The sequence below is a fragment of the Corvus hawaiiensis genome, chromosome 6 (genome assembly GCF_020740725.1).
Source record: "Corvus hawaiiensis isolate bCorHaw1 chromosome 6, bCorHaw1.pri.cur, whole genome shotgun sequence".
In the NCBI taxonomy this organism is placed as follows: domain Eukaryota; kingdom Metazoa; phylum Chordata; class Aves; order Passeriformes; family Corvidae; genus Corvus; species Corvus hawaiiensis.
Genome location: NC_063218.1, coordinates 10,631,114 through 10,654,226, shown reverse-complemented (window position 1 = coordinate 10,654,226; position 23,113 = coordinate 10,631,114). Strand labels below are relative to the sequence as shown.

At 38.8% G+C, this 23,113-nt stretch overlaps 1 protein-coding gene across 14 annotated transcripts in view; it reads left to right on the top strand.

Moving 5' to 3' along the window:
- TRAF3 (TNF receptor associated factor 3) overlaps positions 1–23,113 on the top strand; it is a 70,000-nt gene that overhangs the window by 26,516 nt on the left and 20,371 nt on the right. For 11 of the 14 annotated variants that reach the window (XM_048306177.1, XM_048306176.1, XM_048306175.1 and 8 more), the window contains 6 exons: positions 9,085–9,341; positions 12,411–12,462; positions 14,729–14,833; positions 15,669–15,836; positions 20,019–20,099; positions 22,774–22,848. In XM_048306177.1, coding sequence (XP_048162134.1) covers positions 9,100–9,341; positions 12,411–12,462; positions 14,729–14,833; positions 15,669–15,836; positions 20,019–20,099; positions 22,774–22,848 — 723 coding nt within the window. In that variant the 5' untranslated portion in view covers positions 9,085–9,099. The remainder of the gene's footprint in view (positions 1–9,084; positions 9,342–12,410; positions 12,463–14,728; positions 14,834–15,668; positions 15,837–20,018; positions 20,100–22,773; positions 22,849–23,113) is intronic. The other 3 variants (XM_048306178.1, XM_048306182.1, XM_048306181.1) reach the window with 1 other exon arrangement.

Sequence of the window (23,113 nt, the reverse complement as noted above, 5' to 3'; positions counted from 1 at the left end):
CTTGAGAAGGCAGTTTTGCAGTAATTATTCATAATAAGCTTCTTGAAGTGCTTTGAGTTTTTTCTTTTTTTTTTTTTTTTGCTGGTCTCTGACACCTTTGCCTTCACATACTTTCTTCTAATTGTATAATATGAGGTACTACCTGTCATATTTTTTTACCTCTGCTGAGATTTCAAGGCTGGATTCATTAAGAGACAGCACAGATGCACTGTCAGGAATTGGCAATGCAGAAATACTCTTCATGTACTTGGCAGACAGCAGTGTAGATAGGTAGACTCTGATTTGAAGAATATCTTCTGCTTTTCTGATAGACTTGTAATTTTGTTAGATTTGAAGCTGAGGATTTCTTTGACTAACAAAAAGGAAAAGAGTAGCATTGATTGATAGGTCGTGGTTTAAGAAACAAAAAAAAAAGCTGACAAAAATACTGCACTAATTTTTTGATTCCTACTTGGTGATTTCGAAGATGCAGTGACTTTGTTAAGTCGCTATAATTTATAAGCAAGTTGTTCCTGATAAATCATGCAGCAGATTTTTCTTGAAGGCACACCTTGGGAGGAAAAGGGGACTCTAGACTAGGTCACCAGAGGATGAGACATCATTTTCTAGGACTATGTGCTTGGGTCAGAATGACTGGGATATGCCATCTGCCTTAACCTTGTTGATCCTTGTTAGGATTTGTCATGGCTGGTTCAAATGTACTGTTGCCCAGTCAAAACAGAGTATTTGAAATGCAAATGTAAGCTGGTTTTTTTCCTAGTTCTCTCTTCAAAGCACATATAAAACCATTTCGAAAGAGGAAACTACCTTTAGTTTCAAATATTATTATTTTAATGGCATTTCCGGGAATATTTTGTCTGAGTATATTTCTTCTGTGGTAGATAGAGCTTTTCCTTTATAAACAGAGCCAGAAGTTAAAAAAAATAAAAATTTCGTAATGTTCATCCACTTCCTCCACATAGGGCTGTCATATGTACCTCAATCATGGATTTCCCCTAAACAGCAGAGGAAGAGATTAAAGTATACTTTGTTCTGTGATCATCTGATCATCTTTTGATCTTTCCTGTTCTTTATCTGCTTCTACTAAAAGCCTTGTCTAGAAATACAGATCACAGCTGGGGGTTAACTTCACAGGTGAATGCAATAGCTTTGTCTAGGGGTGCATGAGAGAAAAGAGAAAATGTACAGGAACCTGAATTGGAATTCGAAATGCAGAATACTCATGGCTAGCTTGGACAGCATTTCTCTTATATGTTGTCTTGTGACACAGGCTTTCAAAGCTTAAGAGGTCTTTTGATTTCTAAAAGATGCTTTTGATTTCTTGCACTTCAGATGACTTTATACTGTATTTTGGTAGCCCAGTCAGATTAGGAAGTAATTACTGAGAGCTGTAGCTAGCAAGTGTTAAGTCAAAATACAAACATTTTATTTTTACTGCTGCCTCAGGCTGAATCTTAAAGCTGTTTTGCCAACCCATATGTCATGATTCAAAGGAATTCTGTAAAGTTTCAAAAAAGTAATAGTTGAACGTAGTGTCACATAAAAATCAGCTTTCCTTAATTGCACTGACTTATTTTCTCTGCTGTCTTTTTTTTACTGATAAAATTTACTCCCTTTAAAAGATGTGGGTTTTTTTTTCTCTCATCTGGTGAAATATGTGTTTGGCTAAATGTTAATTGTACTCAGCCTATTATTGGATAGTTACTAAAAGTGTCAGTCCCTGGCTTCTTGGGCATTCTGAACTATGTTAATACTATGTTATTATTTATAAATATTACTATTCTAACCTCTTAATGCTGATGCAATTACTTTCCAAATCTGTCCTTTATTTAGAATCTAGAAGTTTGTTACACTGAGCAGGAGGGAGTATATGTTAGAACCCTTTTCACGACAGGACAGTCCGGCAGACTTGCTAAATTGAGATCCCTCGTATTGGGATGCCGTTTTGTTTAATCCTCTGAGACACTTTGCATGGATGTGCAGACTCATTTTTGAAAGAAATAGAGCCAAGGAAAGTGATAAGTTAAAAGAATGAAACAATGTAAAATGTAACTTACCTTTCATTTTCAGCTGTTCAGCCATCTTGCAAACTAGAACATGGAAAATACACAATGTTTGTGATTCAAGTGACACGCATGGTTGTTCTTTTGCAAGAATATCATGATAGCATCTTTTGATTATACTTCTGATTTTCTAGGTCAGATAGGAAAAGAAGGAATAGCCTGTACCTTCCAAACCAAAAATAGTTTTGCTATTTGTTCAGTAGTTTCCACAGGCTAGAGCCTGTGGAGATTGTGGTGAAATATGACTTAATTGCTTGAGATCATAGCAGTTCATGTATCAGAACAAGTTTTTTTGCTAGCTAAGAATATTGCATCATAATTGCTACAGTAAAAACTCCTCACAGAGTGGTGTTGAGTGCGGGGAGAGGTTGCAGCTTCTTCACCCAGGTAGTTTTGAAAACTCAGCGGTGAACAACCTGACCTCACCTTGAAGATGGTCTCCTCTGAACAGGAGGTTGGGCTGGATGACCTTCAGAGGTGCCTTCCAAGCTCAGCAGCTGGGATACTGCATTGATGAGTGGCTGTGGAGGGCTTGCAAATGGCAGGCACTCAGTGTGTTTCTTCTGTGTGTTTTCAAATGTTTGTCCTACTTTCTTATATCCAAGCACTGGTTTTTCCTGTTGATCTTCATCTGTTCTATAATATGTATGATTGCCAGGTCTTCTTCACAGCTGGTTTGCATTATTTTATGCAAGGAAGGTCCATGCTTATGAAATCACAGGGCAAAGTTTAAAGTAGTTAAAATAGCCTATTTATTATAGCACAAAGGAAAGGAAGTTTTAAATATTAATGTTTCTTTCATTTCTGTACAGGAATTAGGCTTAGTATTTGAGTATATACAAAGGGAGGTGAGGAGTAGTCTGATATTTTTCACTCTGTAAAGTTATATCAGTGTTGGTGACTGGCAACCCTTCTCTACCCTCCTCAGAATATTCTCTCAGAGCATGTCCTGGAAATACCTAAACCTCTGGTTAGTTGGTCATATATATATGCTCTGGAGAAATAGTAAATAGCACTTCAAGCATGAAAAATGCATTGAGGTAAAAATAAATAAATCAGTAGCTCCCGTGTACAAACAAGAGGAGTGAAACTACCAAGACCTCTGACCACACACAAACCAAATTTGATGGATGGTTGTCTGCTTTCAAACCTGTCACTCAGTGCTGCCTCAGTCATGGCCTGAGTCTTTTTGTGGAGTGATTCAAGCCATTTGCATTTTATTTATCTGTTGTTCAGTGCCCCTGCCCAGACTCAGCAGTGGGGCTTTGCCAGAAGGCCAGGCTGAGGTGTGGTGGATGTTGTGAGAGTGATACTCTGCAGTAGGGCACCTTCACACATGAGTGCTCCAGAATTGAGATTCCCATGGCAGCCTCCCTGCTCAGCTTTATTTTAGTATTTTTTGACGTGTGCCCTGAGTAAACTGATAATATGTTATCACCAATATACTGCTTTCAGCTTTCATTACTGTTTTAACAAGACATCAGGGTGTGACAGTATATGTTGCATATCATGATAGCACTCAGAAGCAGAACCAACTCAGAATACTTGTCTAAAAATGGTGAAAGAAAGATGGACGTTCTTTTCAGTATGTGCTAGGAATTTATTAGAAGCTATAAAATACTGAAATATAAGACAGAGGAAAAGTTCAGATTGTTTCAATAATTTAATTTTAAGATAAAGATTTCTATGTGCTAACTTGAAGCAATAATTCTTGATGATAGAAAGCAAGTGAGCTGGAAGGACTGAAGATCTGGAAATACCTCTCCTGGTACCTGGTTATCTGTCTCTCTGAGGATATCCTGGGAAATATGGAAGAAAATTCTGTGAAGAGCACTGAAACTGATGAAATCTGCTTTCCTACTAATCTGTTTTCAACATCCCTTTTTTAACCCCTACTTCTCCCTCCTCAAAAAAAAGCCCAAACAAAAAAGAAAAAGTAAACAAACAACAAAAACGCCTAAATCTCCAGCCCACCCCTGCGTTTATGGTATAGAGGAGGAGACTAAGGCCATGAAGGTTGGTGGACAAGAGGGAGCAGGTGTTCTTGGCTGGTTTGGATCTGTCCGTGCACTGACTGACTGATGGACCATGCAGAGGTGGTGCACTTTTATAGCCTCTTGCTCACTGGGACACTGCTTCAGGTTTCTCTTTCTGTTCCCCACATAGCTGTTCATTTTCATGAAAACTCTGTCCAGTTGGTTCCAATGTGGTTTTGGGAGGCTGAGAGGAGAGACAAGCGCAATCACAAGCCCTTATCTCATTAAAAGCTAGACTGATAAAACACATCCCAGGCTACCCAAAAAATGACCTAGTTAGGATGAGATGCTGAAGTTTGTGTGGTTTTGCACATTTCAGATACAAAATTTTTTTGAAGAGGAAAGGTCACTTTTCTGCTCTGATCTTAAGCTCTCTGTCCCACTTTAGGTTTCTCTTCCAGAGCTTAATTTAGATATTGTGCATGCAGTGCTGTTCTGTTTGAGGAACTTCTGTTCTCACTGCAAATTGTAATTTGATCAAAAAGCTTTGCTGTCCATTAGTAAGAACCAAATTAAACTGTGTCATGCATTATTCTCCTCTAAGGTACTGTAATGAAAACACTTATTTCTATTAGCCTTTTGCTCTTTTTGAATTTTAGAACTTTGGCAAAAGCCTATTTGCTTCATATTGTCAATATACTGAAACTGTCTTCATGCAGAGCTTTCTGTTCCCAATCCCATGGTACCTAGTGCAGTCAAATTTTTAGGAGTGTTTTGGATTTACATAAGAGTTAATTTTTTCTGTTTTCTTTAGGCTGCAAATTTACCTTGAATTTTTATAGAAGCTTTATTGTATTTTTATGTCACAAACTGGATTTATTCCCAAAGAACAAATAATAAAAGGTATGTGGTAACACAGAAAACAAGTGCACATTTTTAGGATGTTTGCTTATTGTGCAGTGAGAACAACATCCTTGCTTAAATAAGGAAAGAGCAAAATGCCTTTTGTTTGGGAATTCCCGTGCTTCCTAATTCTCAGAACAACTTTGGGGGTAAACTCACTTTTGCTTCCAGTTTCTAGCCCTCTGTATTAATGTTAGTATGAGTTAAGCACCAAAAACTTGTTCTGACCTTTACTGCAGTATATACAGCCTGAAGTGTCAACTGAGGTCCAGCCTCAGTTGCTTGAAGACCACCTGTATCGAAGAGTAGTGACCAGACTGGAGCAAGCAGTGTCACAGTGTCACCCATCTGATGGCCAGAGCAATGTCCACTGAAGTATTAGCATATGCTGGCTGCAGGAGAGGTGGCTGAAAGAAAGCGAGCAAGTGGACAGAACCAACCTTGGTGACTGTGCCTCTTTTTTTATGTGCTTATCTGTCCTGAAAAGTGATTGTTCAAGGTTTAACGGTTTAAAAAGACATCTAAAAGTCATATTCTTTTATTGTGATGATCTTTTCCCACAGATAAGAAACTGGAGCGTACGAACTAGCTAGTGATTAATTAGGCATTAAGATTTAGCTTGCTGAACAAGAACCAGAGTCTTTGGCTGGATGGTAGCTTGCCATGCCTTTAGGAATCAGAGGCCCCCACCAGAACTAGCCCATCCTGAATGTCTTAGCCAGGCTCCTCTCCCTGCTCTCTCGAAGTATGTTCACTGCCGTAAGTGCAGAGTATCTTACTGACATGTCACTTCAAGGTTGCTTCTTGTTGGCAGTTTGAAACATGATTATGGGGGAATAATCTGAGTCCTGCCATTAAAGGTTCCTGAAAAGGGAGAGAAGCCATTGCAGATGACACCCTGTAGTGGTATGAAAACCATAACAGAACGCTGTTTGCAAAAGGGAGGCAGCTGAAATGTTTGTATTATCTGCACTTGTGTTCACCACTGATCCCACATGCCAGTGTAGGAGCACGTAACTGATATGCATTACGGCAAAGCTCTGTGCAGCTAGATAGACATCACTTCTCCCCATCCCCTTGGTAAATACAGCTTGTTCATTGTAATAAGGTTGTGGTGGTCTTGTAAGATCAGTGCTCTGTTGTATTTTATGACTATACTTCATGAATGGCTTCCTAGTTTTGCTGCGCAAGAAAATGCTGGCATTGAGTACTGTGGAAGAGAATTCCTCACCAATCTGGCTACTCTGGGGCTGAGCTTGTTTAGCTTTTCTGGTCTGACATACTTCTTCATAAAATAAATACAAAACCCAAGGCATACAAATCTGACTGTTAGGTATATCACATAGTATGTTTTATTTGTCAGTGTGCTTTCTGCTTGTTTTCTGTGACAAGATATCCAAGATGTCAATTTCAAAAGCGGAGTCCTGTGGAGCCCTGTGCAGTTTATTTTGGTGTGAAATCTCTCTTGACAGCTGACAGTCCAGCTCTAAGCAGTTTCATATCTCTGTGAAACTCTCACCTGCTGTTCATTTGGCATTCGGTGCTGTCTGTGTCAAACCTTAAATATTCTCCTGTCACCCCTGCCTGCCTCCTTTTGACTAATTATTCAATTTCCTTGAAGAAATCATGCTTTTGGAAGACTTCACATCTCTAACAATCTTTAGCTGCTTTTTGTTTGGAAGAAGCTTAATGGAGAAGCAGACATTCAGTAGTTGTGGCCTGTGACTTGCAGGTTTGGGAACTTTGTGCTCTCTCAACTTGCCAATTCTGTCAGCATCTCTTCTAGTGCCTCTTTTTCTGTATTTCTTTTGTGGGTCAGAAGCAGATCATGCCTTGATTTTTCTGTCGTTTTAAGGAAAGTAATGTTTGCCTGTGTTGTTCCTACAAATCAACATGCTTGAAGTTGGCTTTTGACTTCAAGAATTGACAGATTGTGATTTAAAAATGTGATTTAAAAAAATACACAGCTGCAGAGGGAAAAGAGGTATTAGTATCTGTAAATCAAGGAACTGAAACCTTTACAGATTCCTAAACTACAAGTACCAAATGAAGATTTTCCAGTTGCGCTCAAGAAGAAAGTCCATAGGTAGCTGAGTTTCAGCAGCCTGGATACTTCAGGAGTTGCACTTTTTTCCATCTCTTGCTAATCTTTTCTCTTACAACCACAGAAAAGTGTCAGGTCCTAAGCTCATGGCTGCATTTATTTACCCATGTCCAGCCCCTGATGTTCAGCAGCAGCAGTCATGACTTGGGCATTCTCTAAATCTGGACTACTTTTGTAAGCTTCTTTCCTTTCTCATTCATGGCACTTCCCTGAACCTCCTTGTGGGTTGTGTTCTCAGCATCAATCTCATTTCTTGTGTGCTGGTTACAATCTCGAGTTGCCTCTTCAGTGTCATTATTACCTGCTGGGTTTTTATGCTTGCTGGTGAAACTCTAGCTCAGGTCTGAAATAATCTGAATTTCCTCATTAACGAGAAGTATGAGTTACTTTCAGTTCAACACTGACTTTTCGGTTCTTTCATGTGCTGTTCTATCAAGACGTAAGTCTCTGCAGTCTTTGAAGAGCAGACAAGGAATAGACTAACATTAATTCAAATTGTGGATCAAAATTTATTGTAGCTTTTCAGTTCATAGAACCTGTTGGTTTTTTTTCTTTTTTGGGGAGTGTGTGTTGTTTTATTGGCTTAGAATAAGACACAGTCGCTGGGTCTGCATGCCAACTTACGGGGATGGTTTCCTTGGGCTCTCTTCTGTGTTTGATGGAGATACAGAGAGGCTTTCCCCTGGACAAGGGGGCAATGAAGTGAAGATTCTTCACTCAACACCTTTACCCTTGCTCAGCTGGTGTTGTAAAAACATGAAATGGTCTCAGCATGGAGTCACAGTGATTTTGTCTTTTGTTTCTGTAAATAATGGCATCAGAAATCAAGGAAAATTCTGTACCTGTTTAGTGTGCATGGAGAACTCTGTACCAAAATTACAGATGCAGTAATTACCTACAGGAAAATATGTTTCATTACAAGTGCATCGTTTTGGGCTTAGCGAGGGAAGATAAGATATCACAAAAACTGTGTAAAAGAGGGTTTGTGTCTTTGGAATATGAGGCATTTGACTCCCTTTGTGGCATTTATGGACATACTTTTATAACGATGTGAACTGGGCCTCATTTCTTCATTCTGCTTCTTAAAAATTGAATTATAACTATATCAGTTGAGGCAACTGCAGAGTGATAGAATAGGTTTATATCTAAAATATCAGTTAACATGGAGGGAGAATTGAAGTTTGCCTTTCTCTTTTAGATAGTCAGGCATTTCCCATAGGTAAATAGGTGTTGTATCCTTCAGCTCTGCTTTCTCCTCTTTATGCTGAGGCTTTTTAAGAGCACTTATGCTTGTTTGACTACAGGATTAGCTAGGAAATGATTGAAAACACATTTTAAAATGTAGCCTGGGATATTATTCCTCTGTTGCTCTGCTAATGCTTTGCATGACTTAGAAGATGCATTGTCCAAGATAATAGGTACTGTAATTTACTCTTCAGCTGGATTAATTATTTTCTCAGCTACCTGTCAGGTGTGCTTAGTCCTGGTAAATTAATCAAATGGCCACATTACATAAGCCCTTCTCTGCTGTCAGACTTTGCTCAGCTGTTCTCTTCAGGTGAAGATGTGCAATGAAAAAGTTGGAAAGTATCTTAACAAGTAAAACCCTTTTGTGGTGTTGTAAAGCTGACTTAAAGCAGTGTGTCTTACGCTTTGCTATTGCATGGAATAGACAGGAAAAGTTGGCAGGGGAGCTGGGTAGGCTCTGGATACCCTGTGTATGACACGGGTGGTTGTGTGCTTTTGCAGTAGCATTTGAGCAGAGTCACATGTAGTACTGTACCAGTGCACCTTCTTCAGCACACCTCTTGGTGCTTCCTCTAATGGTTGGAGCCTTTGAATATGTAGAATATTTTACAGATTTGATATGCTTAAAATACTTAGACAGTAATATATGTATTATGTTCACATGATGTGTGGACACACATCTGTTCTTGATGCTTTCTGATTTTATGTAGTCCCTCAGATGCTGTATTTGTTTTATTCAAATGCTGAAAGAGTTCCTAATTTCTCAGTTTTTCTCACTTTTGATTCACAGAAACTATCTTAGAGCATGGACACCAGTAAGAAGTCAGAACCCCCTTTATCTGTAGAAATGGTACAACAAAGGGCCAATCCTGACCGCAGTCCATCAGCATCGATCTATGTTCCAGAGCAAGGAGGCTACAAAGAGAAATTTGTGAATGCTGTGGAAGATAAGTACAAATGTGAAAAATGTCACCTCATCTTATGCAATCCTAAACAGACTGAATGTGGACACAGATTCTGTGAAACCTGCATGAATGCCTTGCTGAGGTATGTTGTTTGTTCTGGTAGAGCATGTTGATACCTTTAAATGTTGTGAACTGTTGACATTAGTGTGAACACTGTTGTAGCTTTAGGAATTTGTTGAGCCTTCCACTGTTGCTTGCTTGAGTATTTGTTATCCATGTGGCGGTGCAAATATTTGTGCTCTACTCTGGGTCAGGGTAAGACAACTGAGCTTTCCATCAGCAGGGTTGGAACAGTTGTTAAGGTGTAGCAATGTATAAGGTAAGAATTTCGTTCCCTGTGGAGGCCAAATGGAGTAGCTGTTTCACAAGACTTCTAACTTGGGTAGTTTGGTGTCAAATACACACAGTAGATTGTGTCTGTCTGAGGAAGCAAGCTTGCACATGTTCCTTAGAGGGGTGATACCTAACCTGGCTGCAGACCCAGTCTTACAGATGGGTGGCAGGACCCTTGGATAAATGTAACTGCTTGTGGAGCAGTTTCCCTGTAGCCCTTCCAGCTGTTTGTTATGGGTCTTGTATGTTCTGTGGGTTGCAGGAGGGTCAGAAAGGCTGGTGTTTCTATTACTGAGATATTTGGGCCAGAGTGTGAAGAAGGTGAGTGAATGATATAGATGTAAAATGAATGCTGAGAGGTGCAATCTTTCGCAGTCTAGATAAGAGTAAAAGGGCAATCATTTAGGGAGCACGTAGATTTTAAGAAGTACCTGTGCATCAATAGAAGTACATTTCTTTGCCTCTCAACTTTGGTGTATTGCTACTGGTTGTATTCAGTGGTGTGATTTCAAAACTTGGTATAATGTTTGGAGACCTTTCAGCAAACCTTAATCTCCTGGGGTACATAAGCAGTGAATACTTTGATTTACTACTGGAAAAGCAGAAATACAGAAGATACTCGGCTCTGTGAATGTTGTATACTGGACTGCTCTCAGAGAGAGCGTTTGACTTTGGATGTCTTGGTGATCTCCTGTTTACTTTTTGTGACCTCTCTGACTCTAGATACTGATTTATATCTCACTTGGAAATATTGTAGTCTGATATCTAATACTTAGATGTGTAAGTCAAGACTACATGCAGCATGGCAAAAGAGTATGAAGGTTATTACAATACTCTGTCTCCTGATAAAGAGTAATGTCTGTACTGGGCAAACACAAGGGTCCATAGTTCACTCATGCATTCCTGCAGGTTTTGTGCCCACAGCATTTCAAATTTAAAACAACAACAAAAAAACCCACCAACTTTTCTTTTGATACACAGTGTCAAGTGAGGTGTGTTTTTTATTTAAGAAATGCAGTTATTTCTTTCTCAGTACGTATTTTTGGAAGACGCTTACATGGTTACTAACAGTGACTGTGAAAAACCAAACACCCGCCATGCTTGGATGTGCACAGGTGGACAGAGCAGATCCCTGACAATCTAAGCAGTAACAATTCTGACATTGCTAGAGTCTGGGCAATTTTCCTTCCCTGCTGTGAGACATGCACATGTGCTTATTACAGTGCAGCTAGAATATGTGTAATTTTATCTTCCTGACTTTCCAACCAGTCTGTTACTGAAAAGGACACATGCTTAAGGCCATTGAGTTATTTCACTATATTTAAGTGCTTGTTGCAAACAAATGCTTTATTAAAATCGAATTTACATGTACTTTTTTTTTTTTAAATAAAAAGCATGCCGTAAAATTGAAAGCAAAATCGGTTTATGTTGGTCCTGTATTTGGCACAGAATTTTTTCATTCAGTGTTGATACCCTGCTGCATACACAAACACAGTGATTATATGCTAGCAACTTCTGTTCCAGGGTTGTTTGAGGACAAGGAATTGGGGAGTTATTGGAGATAAAGCAGTAAAGATGTCTGCTCAGTATGCAAGAGTAGTTTGAAAAAGCAAGTTGGATGCTTGAGTGAATTCAGTAAAAGCAAGGAGAGCATGACATTGTATTAAACACTATATGCCCTCATGTAGTTTAGGTTCCTTTTTTTTTTCCTGAGTTATAAAAAGCATTACAGATATTGAAGCTTCAAGGTAGTTAAGATGCTCAGAAATATGATGAGGCACGGAATGGTTGGTTCAAGGAGCAGAAACCAGTGAGATGATTTGAAATAACCATACAGATTATATCATATAATTGAAATTGAACTTTTTTAGCCTTTTACACTGATTTGCACTGCTACTAGAAGCCACAGCTTAGGTAGCCTGTCACTGAGTTGCTTTATGGAAGAATTCATGCAGCTTTTACCTGGTGCTTTTAGTCTTGGTGCTTTACAAAGGAGATCATTCTGACTGTCCCCATTTTACATGGGGAAAAGGAGCTAAAAAGGAACGAAGCAGCCTGGTCTGGTGGAAGGTGTTCCTCTCCATGGCAGGGGAGTGGAACCAGATGATCTTTGTTCTCTTCCAACCCAATCCATTCTGTGATTCTGAGGGGTTTACCCTACAGCACTGGGCAGGCCAGAGCCAGAAACTGCTGTAGAAACTCAGGTTTCTGCACTCCGGTTTCTTTTCACAGTCTGCATTGCTCCTGATCCTTCCTGTTGTCCAAGAGGTCACAAGTTTGGTAATTAGTTTACCAAGACAGCTACAAGGCAGTAGTTCAGATAAAGGAGGCAGCAAGCATCTGTAGCATTTGCTAAAACCAGAATAGGCTTGAAGGACATGGACATAAATACTTTCTCACCCTAAAAGGATGAATAACTGACTATCAGAGAAAGTAAATTTTCATTAGGTTTTGTTTGAAAAAGGACTGGATAATTGAAGAGACAATATTTTTGCCTGTTTGCACAGATTGAGAAGTGACAACAATTGTGGATCAGGTGCAGACTGAAGTATAGGGAATGAATTTTGCCAATTTGAAAACCCCTGAGCAGTTGTCTGGAGACATTGTGGTGGCCCTATATCTTTGGGAATGCCAGATAACTCAAACATTCAAATTTAATGAAATAACCTTGTATTTTCTCCTTATAATGAACTATGTCCACTTCTAATGGTTTTAGAATATATTGAATAATCAAAACTAAGTGCCTCATAAATGGAAATTTTTGTACTGCAAAAATTCAGATGAGCTAAAATAGTTTTTCTGTTTTCTTTCTCTTCAGTTCTTCTAGTCCAAAATGTACAGCGTGTCAAGAAAGCATAGTAAAAGATAAGGTATTGTTAAAATTTTTTCTTATTCAAGAGTATTGAATTGTGTGGAGTACATAAATTGTGTTACTGTTATGTGATAATTATTTTATAAACCTGATAAGCCACTTAAAAAGGTAGGTTTGTCATAAACCCTAAACCATGTATTTTATAGAGGTAGGTGGCTTATTTTTCCTGTTAACCTCATGGTAGAAAACATGTCAGCTTCATCCCAAAAAGTCCAGACAGGTGTCACAGCTCATATTCATAGTTGGGAGCTGCAGCAACACATTGCAATTGTCCTCCCATCAACCAAGAGGATGATAAGAAATACTCTATCTGCTGTAGATTCAGGGATGCGACAGGTCTTAGACGAACACTGTTCCTGATTTGGCTCTGGACCAGGGGGCTTCTGTTTGACTCATCTCTTTTACAGTGTGGTGTTCAGTGAACCACACTGGAGTTAGGACAGTGGGGAGTTACAGTAACGGTAATAGATTCTTTTTTGTATGAATAAGTTATTTCAGTGATACACTTTTCAGTGTTTTTCACATCAAAATGTTTTGCTGCCTTTGAAAGGTTGAGGGTAGAAAAACTTCTTGGCTTAGTACATGGTTTATGTGGTTTTCCATTATTACTTAAGTGTTTAGTAAATTACTTGTGCTAGTATCTTTCTTGCCTAAATGAATGCTTGTGTTCATAACCATTTTCAAGAAAATGTTGATGGGTACATTAATCTCTCCTTGTTTGAACCCAGAACAGTTCTCTGAACAGTGCTCAGCGTAATTCAGTTTTGACACAGATGGACTCTCCAGGAGCTCAGACCAATAATCATGATGCCGAATTTATTTGTTCTTTTAACTCTGACTTTCTGGCTCTCAATATACATAAATATGCACATTTGTACATGCATAAACTTCAAGTATCTCTAGAACAGGAGGACGAGAAGGCCAGTATATGCTAAATACCTGTTAGGCTAACTGTGCAAATCACCGGTTTTCATGAAACTGGAAACCTCTCTTCCCACAGAATGCTGAAGTCCAAAGTCACAGAAATGCTTTTAGATAGTCTTTGAAAAACTTTAAAAGTTGTCTTCTTACCTTAACTTCAGTCAGCAAAACTCTGCATACTAACCCTGTGAATTACTTTGGAAAAGATACTGCAGCATAGGCAATTGATTATTTAAATGAGACTTGTTGATTCATTAAACTTCCCATATGCTTCTGAAAAGTAAATAGAAATCAGTGACCTGTGTCAGATGGGATCAGATGAAAATGATTGCAGTGTTTCCTTCTTCACTGATACTGGGGATAGGTTCATAGTCACTGTGGGCAGGTGGATCATAATTCTTGGTTAAGTGTTAGCATGCAGAACCATTCTGTAATTACTGGAGTGCTGCAGTGTACACAGTATCACAGGAGTCTGTTTATCAGAGAAGCAGTCATAGGTTGTGCTTGGTTTCTTAATGGCCATTAAAGCAGTTGAAAAATAATTAGAAGTTTTTATCTCTTTGGTTTTGGACTTTAAAATAGCAGTAATGGTCTTCAGTTCTTACCTCTCTTTAGTTCCTGCCCTTCCCAATTTGGCTTCTTGAGAGTTCAGTTGTGTTGTCTCTTATGGGGTATCTCACATAAAAGGTGTAAAGCTCAAACCCCAAGCTCTCTATTTGTAACTTCTTCCAGTTTTACTGTGGACAAAAAATGCTGAAAGTGCTTATAAACATTAATATGGAGAAATAAAGCCTGCTTATCTGTGAAATAAAAAACCTCCTTCGGTCCAAAACCTTAGAAAATATCTGTAATTATGTGTTACCCCTGAAGTGCAAGTAGGTATTCCAGCCAACCAATCTCGTAATTTTGGGTCCACCATCCATGAAATGCTTCCCCTCTGAACCACTGTGTTCTGAGTCTCTTTTGTCTTACGGTATTGTGCCTAATACAGCAGCTCCCCAAACAATGTAGAGAGTTCTCTCTTGTGCAGGCCTAATGTTGGCAAGCAAATAGCAGCAAATTTGGTCCTTTCTTGCACCTTTCCCTTTACTGTATTTATAGTAAAACTGAAACAGTAGTAGAATATCTGTCCAAATACTCTCTTTCATTGAGCTGCTTCACAGTGGAACCTCAGTGTTGCACACATTTCAGGAAAATCAAATAGCAGGATTTTATTTCTGGCACATAACGCTAGAATTGAATGACACTGCTGTAGCTGAATTGCATGGCTTCTACTTTATTTGAACTTCCATATCCTTGAGTGGCTTTCAGTTTCTAAAATAAAGCGATTTTTGATGTTTCAGGTATTTAAAGATAATTGTTGCAGGAGAGAACTACTTGCCCTTCAAATATACTGCAGAAATGAAAACAAGGGCTGTAAGGAACAGCTGTCTTTGGGTCAATTACTGGTAAGTTAATCTAACAGTCATAAGCTTTCTTTTGAGTTGAAGAATGAGGAAAAAATTCTACAAATTAAAATCCCAGTCAATTTTTTAACTTGTTCACACTGGTGGTTATTTGATTTATAAATGTTACGATAGATTTAAATTGTTTTGAAACTCAGCTTTTTGATAAACTGTAAGGAATTGTAAAAATCATGTGATTGGCACTAAAGCTTGGAAATGTAAATGGATGAACCTAATGAGAACTGGAGGGAGAAATAAAGTAGTGAAGAATCTTAATGTGTACTTGACAAATGTGAGAAATTTGATTTCTATTTTGGTGTGGTTTTATTTTTATTTATCTTAATCCTCTCATGTAAGTGGTGTTTATGCGTGAAATTAAACCTTTGGCTTCTCCAGAGTTGTGCAAAATGACCTGTAGCTGTTTTGGTGAAGGCATGAGATAGCAGTAATTCAGTAATTTACAGTTGTATGGTATGGCTGCACAGCAGTTTGCACTCAAAGCAACATCTATGTTTATGTGGAATAATATACCTTGAAAAAGAATGCTTACTGTTTGTTTAAATAGCCTGTGTGGAATTTTGTGCTGTGTTAGAATGCTTTTAGTGTAGCTCATGTACATCTGTAATACAGTGAAATCAGCTGTCCAGGTCAAGGGACTGTACAGTCAGAAATGTATTCCTGAGTAGATTTGTTAGTGTTTGCTCCTGTGTGATGCAGTTCACAAAATAACTTCGCTTACTTTGGTTCTGAACTTATTTAATGTTGGATGTCTTCAAAGGATGGAGGACATGTACGCAACTTAATTGGATTGACCTTTTTTTTTTCTTTTATCTTTCAGATGCATTTGAAAACTGATTGTCAGTTTGAAGAACTCCCATGTCCTCGTGCTGATTGCAAAGAAAAAATACTGAGAAAGGATTTGCCAGACCATGTAGAGAAGACCTGTAAATACCGGGAGGCAACCTGTAAATACTGTAAAAGCCAAGTCCCAATGATTATGTTGCAGGTGCAGTATTTTCTTGTGTATATACATCAAGATTCCCTATATTAATGTGGAAAAATAACTCTTCCTGTCCTTTTCCATAGCTGCCGAAAGAGCTTTGGCCTCTCAGCCAGAATTAATAATTCAGAAAACAAAGTAGGCTGACCTTCAAAACACATCTTTTTCCTGTGAAAAAATTTGTATTTAATAGGCAATATTTTCTTTATTCTGATGTTCAGATACTGCATTTAAAAAAGTTCAGATCCACTGCATAGTATTGATACTGAAGTTAATTTTGCTATGCTTTTTAGATTTTTACAATTTAGGTAATAAATGCAACTACCATAATAACATTCAGATGTTGTGCAGGAAAAAGCAAAAGCTTTTTTTTTTTTTTTTTTTTTAACATCTTCTATGTGATTCTTCGTGGGTACTGTGTGATCTGTTTTGAGAGGAGGGGAAGAATGTAAAACCAATTGTGTCTTGCTATAACCAGCAATGGTACATGACAGGCCTAAGATGAGTTACTGCTGTTCTTGGCATCAGAGTAGCTTGTCTGATAGGCAGCATATTGAGGGTTAGAATTATGGAGCAGAGGTTTACTTTACACATAGAATTGTAACTTGACTGTGTTTGGGTTATTTCACATTGAAAGGTATTATGCTGAATCTGTCTTGCTATAACTTTATCTCCTTTTTTTTAAACTCTGTCTACATAGTTTCTGTAGTTCGATGGTCTTGGATCTCACACCTTCTTGGTATAGTAAGAGTGATGAGAATTTCATTTTCATTTGTGTTCTTGTGTGTTGTTTGTTAGGTGAGGTCTGACAACGATGAGAAGTGTTCTGTGCTTGGAGACGTTGTTACAAAAAGGCATAGGGAGAACCTCACCAAGTTCTGGTTTAGATTTGGCTCTCAGTTATTTGAGTGCACACTAGCAGGGGCTGGTAGTTGAATAATTGTGCCTTACCTAGAACGATGAGACATGAAAATACACAGAAAAAATTTCTGCCCTGTATTTATTCTTGTACATTCTGATACAGAGGTGAAAGTGTATTTGGGTAGATTATGGATGCTGTTCTCCCAGAATTATCATTAGGCTGGGGATTGGCATGAGGCAAAAAGTGATACCAGAAAATGTGTGGTGTCTTAACAGACAGAATCAGTGAGCATTAAATATGTTCTGCAAACTGGATTGGCTGATATTTTTGGGGTTTTTTGCCTAGATTTTTAAAAGTTCAGTGGTTATAGAAATGCAGATGGGCTTATTTGTTGTGGCCTGATTAAAATGTTACCTCACTACACCTTAGTAATAAGAATCAGAAGCTTAATGAAACATTTGAATCTTAGAACCACAGAATTTCATTTGGTTTGGGAGGGACCTTAAAGATCATCTCATTCCACCCCTCCTGCTGTGGGCAGGGACACCTTCTACTCAACCAGGTTGTTCAAAGCCACATCCAGCATGGCCTTGGATGCTTCCAGGGATAAAGCATTCACAATTTCTCTGGAAAATCTGTTCTAGTGCCTCACCATCCTCACAGTCTAGAACTTCCTATTATCTCACTTAAACCTGCCCTCTTTCAGCTTAAAGCCCTTTCCCCTTGTCCTGTCTCTACATGCCCTTGCAAAAAGTCCCTCTCCGGCTTTCCCTAGGCCCCTTTAGGTACTATAAGGTTTCTTTTGACTTCTCATTTGAGTTTTGCCACCCCGTTGACAAAACTGGGTTTTTAGAGATGAACTTGAGTTCATCTCTTAAGTTCTGTAGCCTAGAATTTTCTCTAATGAAATAGTGACTGAAGCTGGCCTCAGTGACTTGAACTGAAAATGGAGATAGAGGGAGCAGACTGAGAAAAAAGGTATGCAAATGGAAACAAAAAATTTTACTGGAGAACATGTGGTTCACATCTTCATAGAATCCCGTGGCCCGTGGGGTAGGAAATCCCCGTTGTTGGAGGCAGACTCCAACAAGTTAACAACGTTAGTTGAACATTTTTTTAGATTGCATTTGTCTTGCCTGCATGCTCACCCAGTGACTTAGCCTCTTAATGTCTTTTGTTCAAACCATCTAAAAATTCAGGGTTTCTTTTTGTCACAAACCTACCTCTTCCCTCCTGTACCTCCTGACAGATGAAGATGGTACATTGTTAAAATGGAAACTGGTAGTCTGAAATGCTTCTGGATTACTGTATTTTTTGGTGTATAATCCACAAAGCCACATGGGAGTGCTTGTCCTGTGAAATTGATGCTTAGGCAGCAGTAGGATGACATGGATCTGGAAGGACAGCACTTCTTGGTGCCTGGGCCCCTCCCTGGAACCCTGGCCACAAACCAGACCCTGCCAGGGCAGTCTGGGCTCTGCCCAGTGGTCTGAAATACAGCTGAGCTGACTGGGACAGCCACTGGGAAGACCCCAGACACTGTCCCTTGCTCCCTGTCGCTGCATGGAGCCAGACTTGTTCCTAATGTGGCACTGGATTTTCTGGAAGCCATGTTAACATCCTGCCTTGCCCTCATCTGTGCTGGGAGCCCTACATGTGGTATCACCTGTGGTTTGTACTGGATTTGGCGTTTGGCTTTATGTGCTCAACTGGGTGAATTTTGATTGGGAGGAAGAGAGTTCTGCTATTGAACTGGGATTACTCTGGTATATCCTGAAGTCATTGGAAAGGCTTGCCTTGGCTTCAGTGAGTGGACACTGGGATGTGGAGTGAGGAGGAAAGAATGCTGAGAAGTTGCATGATGCCTTTTTATCATGAACCAAGACTCAGTATCACAGCCTTTTTCCAATGGTTTGGGTAGGTTAGAGAACAGAGGGAATTAAAATTAGGGAATGAATATTAGAAGGGAATACTTTTCTGAGTTTGTAGTTGATAAATAAGGAAGTGTGTGGGCCATTAGGCTCCTAAAACCACGTGGTTGTGTATGTCTCCCTTCAACACGATTCCAGGTGTGTTCATGATGAGGGGTCCAGGTCCAGCTCTTCACTATGGGCAGGAGTGGTGCTTTGGGACTCTGCTTATCAGAAGAGCATCACTGTCACCCTTACAGGCTGCTCTGAGGAGAGTGGTTGGCATGGCTCCTGGCTGGGTACCCTGGTGGGCACAGACTGAAGGTAGCTCAGGAGCTGTCCCAGCTCTCTGGTGAAGAGCAGCTGGGGTTCCCTGGTTCCTGTCACTGGGACTGTCTCTGTGTGCCACGCCAAGTGAGCAAGTGTGAATGGGGAGCATGCCAGGGTGGATGGGTCAGGACAGCACCTGCTTCAAAAGGAGGAGATAAAATTTCAAGTAGTGGCTGATTTACGCCAGAATTCTGACCAAGGCCTTTCACATCTAGGAGATCAGATCTCCTTTATGTCTTGGTTTTGCTTCAAAAACCTGGTTACTGAGCAAAAAGGACATGCTGTTTGTTCTTCCTTTTCTAACAGGCTTACAGATCCAGAGCTTTGTTTCCTTTGCTTTGCTTAAGTACCAGAAATGAAGCAGTGTGTTTCAGGTTGAATGGGACGTGTCACTTGACGAGAAACACATTTTTCATTTTGTTGAGAAAACTGAGAGGAAATGTAAATTCAGTTATCTTGGGCCTGACTTTCTTCCCTCACTGGGGTGATAGGGTTTGACAGCTATGCTGAGATACCTGTCGTCTGCGTTCAGGTTAAAATCCCTGCCCAGCATCCTGATGTGTAACAGTGAGACTTAGTATCAGGTAGCTGGGCATCAAAACTAGAAAAGAACTGGAAGGGAATATCTATACATAGGAAAGAGAATCTCTGGGAGTGGGCAGTGTACATTTCTGAAGAACTTTTCCAAGCACTATATACCTTACTAGAAAGGACGTCTGCACTGGTTCTGCTTGCTCTTAAAGATGCCCAGTTTTGTGAGTAACTGTTGGGGAAGGAAACTTGACTTTTTTTGACTTTTAATACTGTTTCATTGTTTGAAGTAAAACCAATAAAATGCTGAGCAAATAGATTTGCTTTGCATGGGAAAACACAAGGAAACCCTTCCTCAGAATATCAACACCTCCATCAAAAGTATAAACTCATGTTTGAGCAATTGCAGTTCTGTAACTGCACGATTGGGAATAACATTGAAAAAATCTTGTGTGATTTTTAGTTATTGTAGGATGCTTTTCTTTGCAGGTAAGTCCTCTCTTAATTAAAGAGTTAGATCTGATTTGTGGTTTGTTTGCTTTTTTTCCTCTGTAGAAACATGAAGATACAGACTGCCCATGTGTCATGGTTTCATGTCCTCATAAATGTAGTGTTAAAACACTCATGAGGAGCGAGGTAAGAAGTCAATACCCAGTGTTGTGCTGAAAAATTAAATAATGTCTTTAGTAAGATCTCGCAAGAATTTTGCCAGAAGCCATTTCCTTGTTAAAATGTGAGATCTAAGGAAAAGCTTTTTCTACCACGCAGTTAAGTGTGATAACACTCAAATATTTTTAATGATTTCTTGAAAAACTATTTTAAAAGAAACAGTTTCTTAATTTTGAGTCATTATTACACTTGGCTTGTCCAAGATTAGCGCATGTCCTTCCTGCTTTCATTTTTACTAGCTCTCCCCCTGCCCTTCCCTCATTTCAGCACCACAGAACAGCATCTTGGGGTAGTTAGCTTATATTGAAATAAAAATACACAATTAAAATTCAGTGCACATTGACAAGAGTTAGTAAAGCCTACAAAAATCATATAGACGTGTAATTTCATGGAAAAACTTAAATTACGATTAAATCTGTTAAATTTGGGGGAAAAAATAGTAACTAATACTTAGAGAAATTGTGTAAGATAAAGGTTGAGTACAACACTCCAACAGCAGATGAACGAATGCATAAAAATTTCTCTTAATGTATAGAAGCTTCCAGTAATATGTAGATGAAAAAAAATTAAAGCCTGGCTTTGAAGAGATCCATGTTCTTGTACGTGAAAAGATAAAAGTAGCATCTGTCAAAATCGAGGTACCTAATTTTTCCCTAAAAGGAGAACTTACTTACCAAGGATAGAGAAGATCTTACTGAAGTCTTCATCACTCAGTAAGCCACTTTTAAGGAAAGTGAAGTTTCTGATCTGAGGATGAGCTTTTCTCTTTCCTCTGCTACTTATGTCCCAAGTTGGATTTGTACTATTTTTCAGTTGCACTTATAAATTATTAATCATGGCAGAGTGCACAAGGCACATAAGGCTCCTGCCAGAGTTCAATGCAGTCTTTTCCTCCAAGATAATGAAATACAAAATATATGATAGATACTGTATTTATTAAGAGAACTTGAGCTGTTAAGAGAAAATATGTATTCTGGCCAACCCTGCCAGTGCTTACTTCAGAGATTCGATCCTGGTTCTGGAGCACTTTTTCTTATTCTTACACCCTGACTTCAGCAGTTACTTTTAGAAGAGGTGTGTCTGAGTGCTTGTAAGAACTGAACCATTAAAGCCTGGATTGTTACACACGCAGTCAGAATTGGGTTTGAAACCATGGGTAGAAACAGAACTTTAAACAGCCCTTTGCCCTGCATCATCTGTTGCTGTATGTTGCTTAATTTTTTTTCTAATACTGTGAAAATGTATATATTACTTGGTTGCATGGTTAGGGACAATAAGTCTAATGCAGAAAATGGGAAAATGCCTGCCTAACAGTTTGAGAAAATTCTGTACTGTACACGTGGATATCTTACTGTAGAACAAAAGGCAATTTTCATGTTTAATTCATAACTCTTTGGCAGACTTCTGGTTTCTAGGAGTTGAAAAACATGGCATTCTTGTAAAACCTGTTACATCACATGTCCCTTTCTTACTTGTTCTTATTTTTTTCTCAACTACATGTCTTTTGAAATGATACTGTGGATTTCTACAGGTAGTGTTTAGAACACAGTAGTTGTGAATCAGAGATGACTGACTGATGGCATCTCAGTGTATGTGATTTTAAAGACACTCTTGTCTGTTCCAGAGCTACACATTCAAAGCAGTGTTGATTCACCACTTCTTTCCAGGGAGGTGGATGAGCTGAGTCATGTGGGGCTTAGGGTGTGGGAATTTCAAATGAAATTCTGAAACCCAAAAGAGTGATGCCAGCTGAGGAGCCAGGCTCTAGCTCCTGTCTGCTTTGTGGGAAATACAAACTGCAGACCCTGTTTTCGAAAAGAGTGTTTGTTGCGCTGTCCTTTCCAAAAATGTCTCTCTGCTCCAACTTTTAGGCAGTTTGCATCCAGCTGCTGCCATCTGTACTGCTGCTGTCCATATATATGTATATGCTTCTGTGAATTGGTTTATTTTTAAATGAAAAATGGTCTGTGCTCGTAGTAATCCAAGATATTGGACTAAATCTCAATCTGTGAAAAATGCAGGCATTTTGCTAATCAGTTTTAATCCCGTGTACTGCATTTTTTTTAAAGTTACTTAACTGTACCTATTCTAAAACTTTTGTCTGTTTCATGCAGTACTTGTTTAGTCTTTTTTGTGTAATGTTAAATTTAGGCACGGAGAACTGCATGTTTTGTTTTGAAAAGTTGGTTCTTCATGAAATTAGGATTAGAAAAAAATGTACTTTGCTACAGTGAAACTGATCTTAAGACTTGCTCAGAGCACCAGTAAAAAAAAAAATCACTTTTTGCAAAAAGACTAGTCATTCACTGAAGTCAAATGAAATCAAATAATTGTAGAGTATGTTCTTTCTGTTTGTTTTGGGTTTTTTTTAATTGGATTGCCTATTGAAATAGTCTTTGGTAGAAGTTTCACTGTATATTAAATGTATCACACTGTATACTGTATTGGCATGTGCGTGTGGTTTACATATGTGTATATACAGAATTTGCACTTGAGATCAGACTGGAGAAAATATACACATGTGTGTTGTATGTTCTGCAAATGGCACACAATACAAACCTGATAATCTCTGCCCTTTATGTTTTGAGCATTATCATGCAAAAGTCTTTTTGCCAAAACTCACATTTTTTTCCTATTGCAGTTGAATGCACATTTGTCAGAATGTATTAATGCCCCAAGTACCTGTAGTTTTAAGCGTTATGGCTGCACTTTTCAGGTCAGTATATAACAATTATACTTCCCAATTGCTGAAAGTCTGCAAATAGAACCTAATTCTTTGACATGAAAGTTCTGGACTTCTGTAGTTTTGGTTAAGAAAATCATCCAGTTGCACCAAGTGATTTATACAGGAGATGTTTGATTTTGCATTTTAAAAATAAAACATGGAAAGCCCACACATTCCTGCAGTGGTTTGGGAGTTCAGTTATTAGATACATCTTGTTGAAATAGGAATATGACACATTTGAAGAACTTGTTAACTT